This window comes from Andrena cerasifolii, chromosome 1, assembly GCF_050908995.1.
Source record: "Andrena cerasifolii isolate SP2316 chromosome 1, iyAndCera1_principal, whole genome shotgun sequence".
NCBI lineage: Eukaryota > Metazoa > Arthropoda > Insecta > Hymenoptera > Andrenidae > Andrena > Andrena cerasifolii.
In genome coordinates this window covers 11,068,547-11,084,358 of record NC_135118.1, presented here as the reverse complement: position 1 = coordinate 11,084,358, position 15,812 = coordinate 11,068,547, and the positions used below count along the sequence as shown (strand labels likewise).

Genomic DNA, 15,812 nt, shown 5'->3' with positions numbered 1-15,812 from the left:
TCCTCGATTTTAATGAAGCTCATTTAAACACCAGGGATGACGGATCATGGACGACTAGCAAACCAAGAAATGATCAATTTTAATCCATCTCGTTAACGAACTAATTCGTAACCGTGTCTGCGTTCTTAGTAATCGATTGCAACATTTGTAATGCTTACTATTTTTCAAACGAGCTACCTATTATGTCACTAATACGCTAATTACAGTTGCAATTAACAAGTCCTCGATTCTTTTAGTGAATAGAAAGCGAGAGGGGAGAGAGAGAGAGAGAGAGAGAGAGAGGTGTTAGTGACTTTCGAAATTCGAGAGAAGAAGAAGAAAAGGAATTTACTGTTTCAGAATCGAGTACTTGTTAATTACAGTTGCAATTAACAAGTACTCGATTCTTTTAGTGAATAGAAAGCGAGAGGGGAGAGAGAGAGAGAGAGAGAGAGAGATTTTAGTGACTTTCGAAATTCGAGAGAAGAAAAAGAAAAGGAATTTACTGTTTCAATTTAGATAATTACGCTTCCCGCAGTAGTCATGCGATGGTTACGTAGGTACAAAGATTACCGTTGGAGCAAATTAATTGGATATACAAGTGTGTATACGACAGAGAGCAGTTTTACTTCATTTCAAATATTCGGCTACGTACAAAAAATATCCTTATCAGTTACATAGTCGGTTTATATACACAGTGTACCTACGTGTGTTCGTCCGATGATTGTGGTTGGAGTGCGTGCACGCTCTGTACAACTTACATTAGTTGCCTGACATCCAAAGGGGAGAGATCACAATTTTTTTTTTACAAGAGACGCGGAATGCGCGTAGTTTTTTTTTATTAATTATAAGGTAACACACGCTCTGATACGAGTGAGTCTTGAACGTGTTCGAAGGATTACTATTGAAAACTATGAGACGGGGAGGAATACGTTATTCCGAGGTATCAAAACTAAAATACATCCAGTGGCGTATTTAAGAAAAAAGGCCCAAGTGGCAAACGTTCCGAGGGGCCCATTTTTTCGGGAAAATGAAGAGGTAGTTTACTAAAAGCGGGCTAAGGGTAGTAGTACAGAAAAAAATATAGTTTGGATAGAATCGAATTTTTTTTAAGGATGGGGCCCTAGGGGCCTTTCTGAAAGGGCCCATTTTTCCAGGAAAATGAATAAGTTTACTAAAAACGGTCTTATTGTAGTAGTACAGAAAAAATATAGTTTGGATAAAATCATAATTGTTTTAAGGATGGGGCCCTGGGGGGCCTTCCGGGCGGGGCCCTAGGCGGCACCTGCTCATCGGCCGCCCTGTTAAATCCGCCACTGGATAGATCCGTTAAAGTTACAATAACACTGTAACTTAGACCATCTAGATAATTTCGTACACATTAATGTCAAGGGAAACTGATTCTGCCGGATATTGCATTGTAGTTACGTTCAGGAGAATGGGAGTATACAGAGTGATACAATAATTCGTTCACTTAAAACATTACCCAAAATACTTCTTGGTATATTCACATTTGTTTTACACAGAATTTAAGCGATATCAAAGGTGTTGCAGTTTCATTATGGTTGGAGCCCGCTCCCTACGATGGGAGTCCGGACTCCGGTAGGGTATTTCCCGTGAACACTGCCACCGAGCCAGGCCCAAGAGCGAAAGGTGTTCTTGGTGGGGGAATCTGTGAACGCCACTATCCCCGCTCTTTTACGGCTGTCGCTCTTGCCTTCGCTCGCAACCACTCGCGGCTGCTCTTCGAGGGCAAGAGCGAAAGCTGGACAGGCCTGCTCTACAGTCTAGAGTTAGCCTTGTCGAGCGACATTGAACTGCGCGCGTCAGAAGTGGGAGCGTTCTAATTCATAACATTTCAATAGCTTATATCTCGAAAATAAAGCTTTCGGATACCAAACAATACAGAAGTTTTCAAGCACGAGATACGACTCATTTCAATTGCGTTATCCACCCTGTATACTAATCTTTCACAATTTTGTTAAAAGGAAATTTCATAACGGAATTCCGTCAAATTTTATCTAGAAAATCCTTACGGCTGTGCGTTAACCTTAATCGCAACATTATCTTAGAATCGTCGATTTTAATTTGCACATGTCGATGATTAAAGTTTTCAATTGCAAGCGTTCGAGCGCTTTCGTGACCCATTGCACGTATGCACGCTAGTTTCGTTTTATACATTACACTTTCTTCCTCTCTCTTTTGCTCTTCATTCCCATTTACATCAACGAACGATTTCACCATTTGGCCTTGGTAGTTTAACGAGAACGATATGACGAAACGAATTTCCGAATCTTCACTCGAAAGCTTCGTCCCTTTGCCCTTTCCTCGCAGGAAAATATCGCTATCCTTGCGCTACTTGCACGCTCCTGCTCTTTGTACATTCGACTAACTCCTTTTATTCTCAGCGCCTCCCTCGTCTTCGATGATATTCAGTTCTAATATACACTATCGAAAGCGATCTCATCCACTCTTTCCTAGTTTCGCCAACTATGAGGCTCGAACGGGCGGATATCCCATCTTGGCAAAGGACGAATTAGGCCGAACACAGAATGAACATCCACTGAGATAATTATCAAAGTCCTCGAATAGTCGATTTATGCTCCTCTATGTACAAAATCTATACAATATATAAAAATCGTAGGTTCCTGGTTAGAAAACCGATATCTTCGTTTAACATTAGCTCGCTTGTCTTCAGGTATGATGTTCTACTAACCCCTCCAGCATGACAAATATTTAAATACACGTACGTACTTAAATAGAGGAAACAATAAGGGTGGCGCCTGAGCATTGAAATTCAGTGAGTCAGAAAATTACTGGCAAAAGCAGAAACTCGTAATTTGTTGTACTTTATAATACACAGTTTACTACTAGTAGCACTTCTATTCTTCCATACTCTACTATACTGCCCTCTTTAGTTGAAATGTCCTATCTAACATTTTGAAACAACCGAGAAAACTGAAGTTTTATCATTTACTTTGTACCGTCCTTATTCTCCTTCATTTAAATTAAAACATGTTATTATTTAGTAACAGCCTAATATAATTTTTTGTAATAGGTGTACCGGTAGGTGATGTATTATTACCGTACCAATTGATTAATCGTTTTAGATAGGATATTATAACCATTTGGAAATAAGTTAAGTTAAATACATAATACTGTTTATAAATCTTTACGAAGCACGTAGAGTTTTCTAGCTTTGCTTAAAAGGTAAAAGACGTGTGGAACTTCAAATATTTCAACATTTTAACTGGGGAGGGCAGCATAGCCTTCAAACAAATCATCAAAGTTATCCCTTCTGGCGCAAGGGTGATCGAAAGTTGAACGAAGTACGAAAGCACTAAATCGTAATTTTGCAGTAAATCGTTTCATAGAAAGTTTGCATCAGCACGACAATTCTGGTGTCATGCTGGGAGGATTCACGCGAAAAATCCTTTCTCCTTTTTCCACGATGGATTTAGCACGCCGTTAGTCGACGAATGCTCGTCTAATCGGTTTTTATTACAGACTGCAGTATTCTCACGCACTTACACGACCGAGTACTTGCACTTCGAGAATTTGTATGGTAGGGAAGGACTACACGATGTCGGTCAATGTAATTTCCCCCCCGGGAAATGTTCAGCTGAAGTGTTCAAGTCAAAAAACATTCTGTTCGATGTAGGTACCTACGTACTATTGTTAGCAAGCGCGAACGTCCGTCCGAATATAATTTTCGAAAAGAATTCGTCGAGATTAATGATTATAACATAACGAAACTTCTAATAACTTTCAATTATTCTACGCAGAAGATTGCGATTAAAATGATGATTATTTCCTACTCAAACGCGCGTGTTCGCCTGAACGAAAATGCTGACAAAATACGGGACGTAAATAGATGGCGAGTTTAAAAAAGACCCGCTTAGAAGTTCGATTTTACTTTAAAATTTAAGGCCAAACTTCTTCTTTCACTTCTACGTATTCTACTTGACGATGAGAGAAAAAGTTTACGAGCAGCCACTTGTCGCAAACGCACCATTTCCTTAGAAAAGGCTTATGCTTAATGTTGCAGCTAATCAGCTAACGTCCAGTCGCTTCGAGAAATTGCTATCGGTCAAAAGGCGCAGTTTTCGGGAGAGAACGGTTCGGTTGCGATACGTGCTTCCTTTTCAACGTTTTACACCCTCGTTTAGTGGACCAGAGTTGGGCATTATTCGAACATATAATTGTCTGAAAATAAATATAAGATAATTATCCAAACGAATTCCCTTTAGCAGAATATTGCATCCAGATTATAATTATTCGTTACTCGTTATTCCCATTAATCGAATTATTCATCGTTATTTAATCGAACAATTAATTCAAAATTATTCGAATACTGATATGTGTATAGCTGTTGATACTTCTCGCTGTCTACTAAGCGATAATAATTATTTTCCCATGTAATAAATGCTTGGTATTGCGCTAATAATAGAAAATGCAGAGAACAAATAATCCAAATAACGAATAAATAATTACCCGAATCAAAATTCGCCTTCCTATGCCATTGGAATAAATTCTTATTCGATCAAGAGCTTAATCGTTAACGGCGAATAAAAACTTGTTCCTTATTCTTTCGCGTTATTAGCTTATTCGTCGCTAAGAATCAAATAGTGCCCAATTCTTTTACACTAGAACACGAAGAAACAAAACTACAAACTTGTCCTTGACTTCTATAGTCTGATCTTCGAGATTTGAGACCCGGGGCGGGTCCCTCGGACGGGGCGTGGTTTTAAGGAGCCAATGGTACGCTACGGATTGCGTGCGGCGTTGCCACCGTTCCTCCTTAAACATCGCTCCGTCCGAGGGACCCCCGCCAGAGGTCTCAGCTCTCCAAAATCAGACTATAGCACAGAATATTCCACGCTGACTTTTCCAATGAATTAACGTTAAAAACAGAAGGGATCGGAGGACAGTAGGATGACGGACGACGATCAAAGCAAATAATAAATTAAACCAACAAAATAAATACAATGTATTGTTACTTTACCATACGCCACATTTTGATTGCGGTGTACGACCGAAGAGAAAACGAAGAGATATCAGAGCTCTAGGATTTCCATCTCGTTTCCGCCGTTAGAAATTGCACTGAACGATACAGCCAAAAAAAAAAAGAATGAAATTTAAAAAATAATAAAGAAAAAAGGAAAGAAAGACGCAAACGAAAATGTAGAATCCTTTTTACACGGGCATTCAAACACAACAATAGGACAAGACGCGTTTAAGAATGATATAGCGCACGTAAAATATACATCGATTATTTTGTACACGTATCTGTATACGCACATACGCACATACACAAAACACACGTAATGCCCAGACGTGATATACGTGTGTACATATACATATATAGATATTTATATTATAATAGACGCGCACACACGCGCACACATGATACACGCGCGTGTAAACAACATTTTGTATGGTGCGCAAGGGGGTTGGGGGAGGTACTACATTGCGGCTCTTACTTTTTGGTGGTGAAATTTGGTTCCTCTTTGACTTTATTTACGATCGTTTTCGCCGTGGTTCCGTTGATCGTTTTGTGCCGACCCTCGACACGAAATAAAACTATCGTGATCGAACTTTCCCTCCAAGGACGATCTTTCAATGACGCGATTTTCGAAATAAAAGAATCCGTTTTTCCTATTCGACATTTCAAAAAATCTATGTTTTACCTACGTATGTATTCCATCCGAGGGAAAATATTCCCTGGAAACATTTCTGAACTCTATAAGTGCAAATTTAACATGTTCCAATGTCTGGCACTTTTTGCAGACCAGCAAGTTTTCAATGGAAGCAAAAAGCTACTCGATAAGTGTCATTAAATTCTTCATCGTTTTATCTGCTTTTATGTCCAGCCTAGGAATATGTGAGTCCATTTTATTTACAATTATATTGTCAATTTAACGTTTTTTCAACAATAAATGATCGTTGAACCGAGTCATCGAGCGTATGTCTTTCATTTGCAGTTATATTGTCAATTTAACGTTTTTTCAACAATAAATGATCCTTGAACCGAGTCATCGAGCGATCGTCCTCAAATCCATTCGTAACGCACGCTACAGCGTGTTGCGTTTCAAAGCATCGCACGTTCAAGAGCACCAAGGAAAACGAACGCGGTGGATGTACAAATACTACAATAATTAAAAATAAGAAACAAAAGAGAAAAACAAAGAAACAAGTTCTACGAGAGAAAAAAAAACAGCGAAATAAAAGTATCGTAATCTGTTAACATTGCTGACCGACGTATATATGTATATCCGACGATATACGGACTTAGTATACATCTCTAGCATTTTAAACAAAAAAAAAAAAAATATATGTATATATAATCTAGTGGTAATGATAAATTATGATGGTATCGATAGTAATAATTGTAGCAATGAGCAAGATCACTCTATTTCTTCTGTTTCAGTACAAACAAATTGCAATAGTATACATGGAACATCATGTAAATCCCGTTTGCTTAAATGATAAGTACAGTTCTGATAAAAGAAAATACACACAAATATATAAAGTAACTACAATATTAGAATTTACTTATCGCATTGGTAGCCCTGGCCCATATCGGGAAATCCCTGATTTTATGCAATTCAGATGGGAATACACATTTTTCCCAAACAGTGGTGTTTTCCTTTTAAAATTCTATACGACAATGACAGTAAACGTTTTTCTTTAAAATACATCTGCCTCGCCGTCAGTTGTAACGTAAATACGATTTCTATAGTAAACAAGTTGATTAAGTACATTGAAACGAGTGATCCATACCCATTCGCTTGACTCCATGCACTTGTGTTGCGATCAAAATCAATCGCATGGCGCCGCAATAATTGCCCAGCATTGCACAATTTTCACAAAAATCAACAAAAAAAAAAAGAAAACAATACGGATATTCATAATTACCATTTCTACGAAGTGCGAATAATAATAATAATAATAGATATAAAAGTAATAATAATAAAGTTTCATAATAACGATACCACCAAAAATACTAGCGATAGTAATAATTACGACGCAATATAATATTAATAATCTATCAACAGTGAATATAGCAATATAAATTGTAAGAATTGTAATATGGGTAACAATAATCATCGGTAAAGTGGGATAATAATAATAGTAGTAGTAATAATAATAATAATGATAGTGGTAGTAATAGTAAACATAGCAGCACTAAACAGCGATGTAAACGCACGTTCCCAAAAAAAGAATATGGTAAGGAAGTGACACAAACATAAAATGGTGATACATTCATCGTAACGTTACATCTGACTAGGCTCCATTTGTATTAAGAATGTAGTTATCAGTTGAACGTGTTGTGTGTGTGTGTGTGACAATTAGTGTTAATAGTGCATAAGTACATCGATTAATTAAAAAGAGATGTCTTTGGTAGTTTGTATGGAGCGAGACACAAACCAGATCTCATTAATATACAAGGCAGTCCAACCAAGGGCACTACACTCAATTATGTACTTATGTACATAAAGAAGTTCAATGGGACACACAGTAAAATTTCTCAGGGTGAAATCATCTAATTATTGATTAAAAGATAATTTCTACCAAACATTATGTTCTTTATGGTAAGGGAGAAATTGCTAATCCCCTGTAGAAGACAACAGTTATATTTAAATACCTGTTAAAAAGTTGCTAAATAGCAGTTTTTGAAAGTAATCATTTTCACATTTCGTTGGCCCTATGGAATCAATTAAACTTCCTCTAGAATATTTTTTCTATTTTCTCTTTATGCATAATAAATTGATTTCTAGCAATTCATCTTGTATATCCTATATCCTAACAATTGCACAAAAAAACAGAAGGTTGGTGTCTGTCGCTCCATTCATTTGGCTTGACTTGTCGTGTAAATTGCATGTTATTTTCATCGAAAAGATTTCATATCATTCCAGCAGATACATGAATATGTGAGTTTAGCGAAAGTTAAACAAAAGGTGTACATATAGCAAATGATAGCTATAAATCTAAATTTGAATGAACCCTTGATACAGAAAAGGGAGGGTGGAAGGGGAGAGATGTATGCAGGATCATGAAAACAATTAGAAAAGAATCCAGCCATGAACATTCGTATGTGTCACCCATTTTCATTTCTGACGACAATTATACTTATTCTTTGCACAAACGATAATAAGCAAATTTAATATAAAAAAATGAGTTGATTACATTGTTAAAAGAAGTTTTTCTTGTTAATACACTCAGGCACAATTTGCAATTGTTTAATGTAAAATAAGTAATCATTTGATTTGCTTGAAGTGAATTGATTCTCAACACTGCAATATTCCTAGCTCAATACTTCTCTTTCTAATGAAAACCAAAGCTTTTGCATTGTTTCTCTTCTTCTTATGCTTACGAATTTTGTTTAAAGGCTGATTGGTCGGATCGATCATCCGATTTTTGATGGACCAATTTTGATTACTATTGTTTGTGACACGGAAAAAATATACGGAACTGGGTAAATGTTCAACAGACTGGCGATACTATAGAGATGCAAGGGACATGGAGGTTGGATTAACTTTACTCTCGAATTATCAGCTACCATTTATGGACTCTTCCATTTCTTCTCTCTCTCTACATAGGAATCATATATCTTTTCGATTTAAGTTTATAATTAAATTAAGTATCTAAAGTGACAAAATAATGAGTTAATCTTGCGTCAGTAACGATTACTGTAAGAGCCCTTAATTCTAAATTAGAGGATCAGTTAAAACTTTTTACATCGTTGACAGACAATCCTGGTCAAGACCTATTTGATTTTTAAAAACTTAATACTACATAGACGAAACAAAGTTAGTAAAGTATAGTCAATATATTCTCATGTACTTTGTAAAATAGTTATATCGGTCGGACAGTGTACCACAAAATGTTACTGACCCAAGATTAATTCTTAGTCGCTGCTCCATCAACTAAAATGTTTCCACTGACCTTTTCTCAATTCTTTGCTTTTCATCATGCGTTAAAAAGTACAGGGTACCATTTCTGGATGGATATACACGTTCGCCTCGGTTTCAACGCCACAGAGATCATAAAGTACAAATGAAGAAATTAAGTACCTGCTTGGTACAAGCAATGGGGAAAAGAAAAAGAAAAAAGAAAAAGGAAAGAGAGGACGATCGCGTGCGGTAGTGAAGTGTCCCACTGATGAAAAATTGTATAGTTCGTAACTTTCGATTAGTAAGTTTCTTATGCCGCGCTCGTATCATACACACTTTAAAAAGCGACCCTAGTCCAATCCTATGTACGGTACAATGTGTTATCACAAAGTCATTAAAAAATGCTACTTATGTGTATCGTTTCCCCCTACTCATCCTTTGTCTCTTCGTTTTAAGTTGTCTTTTTTCTTTTTTTGGTTCTTTTTTTTGGTAATCTTTACAACTGTTTAATTTACAACGATAGATCGGTCTGACCGGTTCTTCATTTCTTCCCGTTCTCCTCTAAATATTATTTCTTCCCTATTTTTATTCGGTTATCAGTCGGCACGTTAGTGCGCGTTATTATCTACATATGAACAGGCGGTTCGCGACGTTCACAGCGATACCCGAAAATGAGCCGATAAAATCGCAGCCTGGTCGGTAAGTTATCAACGCATATTGCGATTTCTCGTATTATACAAAGTATACCGATTCCGTTCCGTACACCAAGTATACTTTCTGTCCCTTTTTTTTTTAAACAGCTATCTAGATAGTGATTGTTCGCGAATATTCCTTACACTAAAGGTCCACGAAGTGATTTGTTTTGCGATCTAAAATTGATTCGTACCTGTTCGCTCCGTTGGATTTTTTCAGCTCCGACGCTGACCACACGCTGCAGGTAATAAGAAAGCTTCCTGCTCTTCTCATCAGCTTTAGATCGCGCGGCTGGCTGGCTGGCGTGGGCGCGCGCGCATACGAACACTTTTCGTACACATCCACACACACACGCACAGGTAGATATATATGGGTTACGTCGCGTACTTTACGCAATATATACACACACATACAGAGAAACAGAGAGATAAGGTAGTGTCACAGTTCAGCCCGAGGAACATGAAAACATAGTGCTCGGTCGGCGGTCTCAGACACTTCTGCTTTGCTATTTTTGTTTTTCTTTTTTTTTCCCCCGGTTTTTATACATCCGACTCCGAACGATGGATCAGTCGTTCCGTGGTCTCTCCGTACCATGGAGAGAACGAGCGGCCAATTTTATTCCCACGACGAGTCCTTGTTTCCGGATAATTTCGCACCGCGTTGGTCCAGTAAAGCTGGCCGGCGGTCATCGTTGGGGGGACTCTTCTCTTACATCGTTTTTATTACACACAGGCGACGATATTGGGAGAGCGACTTAACGCACCACGATCGATAATCAGTGCCATCTATTCCGGTGAAACGGCAGAGACCAAGCAGTGCAGGCAACCGTGGGAACGCGAAATAAAAAGTAGAGGTAGCTCTTGGGTGGATGGATTCGATTCGAGGAGTCTCTTGGTCGGATGATCATGTATGGAGAAGGGGATATATAGATATCTGAGAGGAGCAAGACAGCGGGCAGATGTGTACAGGCACCGACAGACACAAGAATGACTGATCGAGAGGCTGACCAAGGTGTCGTGACTGATCGACCGACCGGTCGGTCGAACGATTGACCGATTTGACTGAGACTGACATGGCACGGCGACTCCGATCGAGAACACGGTCACAACGTCACAGGCCACCTGCTGGCACACAAACAAACACACAGACATGTTAGTCACCACCACACACCAGATATGTAGGATTGCCCGGGCAGACGTGCACGGTGACGATGCTCGTTCAAACTGTTTTCCAGGACCTTCGAAATATTTTATCTAAAAATATTTTCAGCCTTCTGACGACTTTCTTGCACCCTCTTCTTTTTTTTGCAACTATTCTGCGTTCCCTCTGGTATTATTTTCAGAATAGAACTTACAATTCATTCAACATGCAAGCTACGAACACAGACACTGTTTTACCGATCGAAGGACATGGAAGTTCCGCGATTAATTGACAGTTGGTGTAGTAAATGCTTATTCCCTTTGTAATGATTCCCGCAGGATCTGAAAGACGACGTCACCGCGCAACGTGTACACAGGTATTTTACTGATACGTCGTTTTTAACGGAAGTAATCAAGGATTCAATTCTTAAATCGCGGTCATAACTCGGAGATTAGTGACAAAAACAGTGTCTCTTTAAATAAATTTAAGTTTTGGTCCTTGTTACTTGGTTCACGCTATTGCGACACTCATCGAGGTTTTCTTTCAAGTTACTAATGAACAAATTATACTTTGAGAAATCTGTTGATTCGAGTATCTTATAGGAAAAGAATCGATGGGACCTTCTAGCGTTAATCGTTATCGACGATCAGTTATATCCCATAGAAAAAAAAACACACGGCAATGTTAGTACTAACAACTAATGAAGCGTCATAGCGTAATTAATCATCAAACTTAGAGATATTAACTATCACGATAGTATGTTCCAAGTTCTGTACGTTGCATGTCGCGTCTCGATGAATTGTTCCGAAAGAGCACATAGACCAGACGGAGATGTCCCTTCTCGGGCAACTTCCAACCACAGAGAGCAAGAGAGGGGCGTATCGCCAATGGCGCGAGGTTGGAAAACGTCTAAGGAAGGAGCACCTTCTCCGTCGAGTACATGTGCTCTGTCGGAATGTTGCATCGGGACGCACTGTACAGTAAACGAGGGACTGATTTGCGTGGCTACATAATAAATATAGTGGCGTAATTATATAATAAATTAGTGAGGTAGGTCGTTGCGGTTTCACTGCTACCTGCCGGTACAACAATGCAAATTACGACGGAGTTTATGTTACTAAAAACATGTAGGATGAGTCACACACTTGGCATGGACAATATCTCTTGGACGGTTATGCAAAAGCTTTGGAAGAGAAGGCTCAATGATATCGCAATGTCTATTGTCGCCACACATAATTCTTTCCTGAAACCTGAAATATAATAATGCACCGAGCAGTGGCGGATTTAACAGGGCGGCTGATGAGCAGTTGCGGCCTAGGCCCCTGCACAGAAGGCCCCCGCAAGGCCCCATGACTAAAAAAAATTATGATTAGGTATAGGTATCCAAATACTACATTTTTTTTCATACTACTACACTTGGCCCGTTTTTAGTAAACTACCTCTTCATTTTTCCGAAAAATGGGCCCCTGCCCAAAAGGCCCCCTAGGGCCTTATCTTAAAAAAAATATAATTTTAACCAAACACTATATCTTATTTCTGTACTACTACACTTAGACCGTTTTTAGTAAACTTATTCATTTTCTTGAAAAATGGGCCCCTTCAGAAACACCCCTAGGGCCCCATCCTTAAAAGAAAAATTCGATTTTATCCAAACTATATTTTTTCTCAGTACTACTACCCTTAGCCCACTTTTAGTAAACTACCTCTTCATTTTCCCCCCAAAAATGGGCCTCTCAGAACGTTTGCCACCTGGGTCTTTTTTCTTAAATCCGCCACTGGCACCGAGGAAGTGCATTCTTTTGCATAAGTTGATTCTTTTGAGATTTGATTCTTTTGAGATTTGATTCTTTTGAGATTTGATTCTTCTGAGATTTGATTCTTTTTAATAATTTGTGAAATGTATTTGAATCTTTTTTCTGGGATATGTACATTATTCGGAACATTAAAATATTCCGCCGTCACACAATAAATGGCAGAAGCGTTTAGAGACAAAAGCCCTGAGCTTGAACACGTCACAATATTAATATGAATTGTTCATAGATTTCGTGACCTATTCATTTTTCAAATGCCTTACGTTAATTCTTGTTTACACAGAACGTTCGAAAGCACCAATTTATGTAACAAAGAAAACATGGTTCTGCTTAAAAGAAAGCGCATCTACAATTTTTCCATGAGCGTTGTTACATTATAGAAATAAATGGGTCCTAAGAAAAAAGACATTGTAATATTCATTCAGGTTTTGCATAACCGCGTAAGAGGTGTTGTCTGTGCCAATTGCGTGATTCACCCCGTATATATAAACACATGTGTATACATGCATGTACGACATGTCTGAATACATGTATGCATACACGTGTGTGTAAATATATATATACGTACAAAAATTGACAGAACAAGAATAGAGAAGCGAAAATCTTGGGAAGTTGGTTAACGTAACCATTTACGTGTAATGAAAAAAAAACTCAAAGCGAACTACTCGTACTCATCCGAGGAAAACTACGGTATATGTATGTTAGTGAAACTTCACGATACGTAATTCCACTTTGTGCACAAAAGTTAGCACAGAAAGCTTGATTGGCAGCCGTTGCAACGAAAATGGTGTTTGATTACACCACTGGTGCAAAAGGGGGCAGGTAAGGGGCCATAGAGGCAGGCCTGCAAATCTTCGACAACCGAAGGATCAGTACTGCTAAGCGAGGATATTTTGGTCTCGTTTCGATGCAGCGCAAATAGGCATCAACGTACTTTGCTGAAGCCCTATTTCGAAGGCTGAACATTATGTTGTATTTTAGGAACGGGAGATTGAAATAGTCGCCCTGGAATACTGTACATGAAAAAAATACACGATTATGAGAGAAAGCGCTCTCCGTAGTTAGTACTATGATACTTTATACAGGGTATTTCACAAAATTGGGACGGATTTTATCTTAAAAAAAAATTAATCAACCTAACAATTAAACTTAATTAAATTAATAAAACACGTCGTAACTTTTCCTTCTCTCTTTTAATGTAAGTACTCATCTGTTAACACTTCGAATCCGCGTCGGTGGTTTTCCGGGAAAAGCGGTATATAATATAAGCTTTCTCATATCATGATCGAATGTACCTATAATATGCGCGTTTAAAATAATAAAAATTTATGTATCTATACCTATACATATAACGTGAAATATGTAAGAAGGATGTGTGTAAATTTTACGTGTAATATATTGTTAAGCAAGCGAAACTATGCGTTAGAAACGTCGAAGATGTATTAGAACATTCGCTGTTAACGTTGAGCCGCGTATTCACCTGTGCATTTGCCCCGAATGCGGAATCGGCGCGCACCGATTTTTTGCTCGTTCGGTGTTCGGGGCGCGGGCCCACGTTCGGGCCGATCCGCATGCTGGAGGTCCATCAATGCGTGAATTCGGGTCCGAATAATACCATGAAATGGACGCCGCAAATTTCACTGAACCCCGAACGCGCGCTGCAGGCGCGCCGAACGAGCTCCGAACGAGCAAAAAATCGGTGCGCGCCGAATGCATATTCGGGGCGAATGCACAGGTGAATACTATTTAATTCGCGCGCGCGCGCCCCTTTCAAATAGTAACCCAGGCCTGTCTGACTTTTAACCGCGCGATACATTACCGTGTATTTTCTTCGTATACAGAACCAGTGGCGACATCCTAGAAACAATTCCACGTAAAGGAACCAAAACACGCGACGCATCGCGCGTTAACTCAACGCATACCGCAACACTTTCACCGAGTGCTCAGCCAAAGTTTTAACGTTGGAAACTCTTCGTTGTGTCTTAAAGCGAAAAGGAACCAACGCGAGTTCAACAGAACACCACCATCTCGTTGAAAAAGAGCGGGACCATTGTGTCGGGGTAACGTGAAGAGCGACATATCAATAACACGTATTATCACGAGATACAGGCGTAACGAGAGACACGATGAGAAAGATAAAGGTGGAGACTTCTCTATTCAGGTACAAAAGTAAACCGGAAAATATATGGACGGACTGTAAACAGGTAGAGAAGTGAAGTCGAGAGATAGAATGCGTATCGTGAAGACGAGAAACGTCGAAAAGGGTCTTGCAAGCTACTTCTCTCTGTTCTTTGGGGGAAAGTCTGGCGACGTAAGTCTTCAAGATTATCACAGCCTCGTTTACGAAGGATAACGCGAATTTGAAACGAAATTCTCTTCGGCGCCTGATTGCGAGTGCCCATAAGAGGTTCCCGTTTGCTTCAACATTCGCGGGGAATACTGTTTGACTAGAGACCCAGTTTTCATTTTGGAAGCATTGCCCTTCTAAACGATATTCTTGTCGAAATAAAAACGATCTAGCTATCGTTCAGACCGAGGAACACATCCCGACCAATGCGATCGACGTGTCGCGACTTATCGACAGGATTTTGATCAAGGACACCATGGTCGTTGGTTCCGAGCCGTGGCATCCGAGAAGCCTTCGGTATCTACCTACGAATGGTGAGTGACGTCGTCGGCTAATAGGGTTTCGATGCATCCTTGGATCGTTTCAGCTGGACCTTCAGCCGTTTCATGCCGATCTGGAAACCGTTCATCGCCTGGATCGCTGCTTGCGCGCTTGCCGCGTTGTCGTACGACACGAAGCCTGAAAATAATTTGCAATCTAATTATCCGACGCGCTTCCATTCGAATGTGGGCTGTGATTTTGTAACTGGCTCAAGTCCACGATTTAAGTGGCGAGCACTACGAACTTTGTAAGAGTGCATTTTAAATGTAAAAACTGTGCCCTCCCTAGACGGGGGTCACGCACTGGGTGTAGGTAAGGGTGTGCTCTTTGGTTTGAAATACTCGTTAAATAAGCAACAGTTAAGGCTAGGTCTGGGTTAAGTAATAAATTATATAGTAACGCAAAATATGTACTTGGGAGCGGCGAGCTTGGCATCGATCAAACGAACAGGTACAGTACTACCCCGATTACGCAACCAAATATCTTTCAGCATTTCTTAAAATGCTGCAGTAGTGTTTCGAAAGAAAGACAGGCTTCTGGCTCGAAATAAGGTGATCACTATCCCCTCCACTTGTTCTGTTGTTGCCGCGGCGAATGAGGAGGCTGAGTGCCCCTCTCGCGCAT

The 15,812-nt window shown here is 39.4% G+C and overlaps 1 protein-coding gene across 17 annotated transcripts in view; it reads right to left on the bottom strand.

Moving 5' to 3' along the window:
- Window positions 1-4,945: 4,945 nt before the first annotated feature.
- The window catches only part of LOC143375392 (CUGBP Elav-like family member 1-A), a 628,399-nt gene continuing 617,532 nt past the window's right edge, over window positions 4,946-15,812 (bottom strand). For 12 of the 17 annotated variants that reach the window (XM_076824544.1, XM_076824485.1, XM_076824419.1 and 9 more), the window contains one exon: window positions 4,946-15,326. In XM_076824544.1, coding sequence (XP_076680659.1) covers window positions 15,199-15,326 — 128 coding nt within the window. In that variant the 3' untranslated portion in view covers window positions 4,946-15,198. The remainder of the gene's footprint in view (window positions 15,327-15,812) is intronic. The other 5 variants (XR_013086888.1, XM_076824459.1, XM_076824468.1 and 2 more) reach the window with 5 other exon arrangements.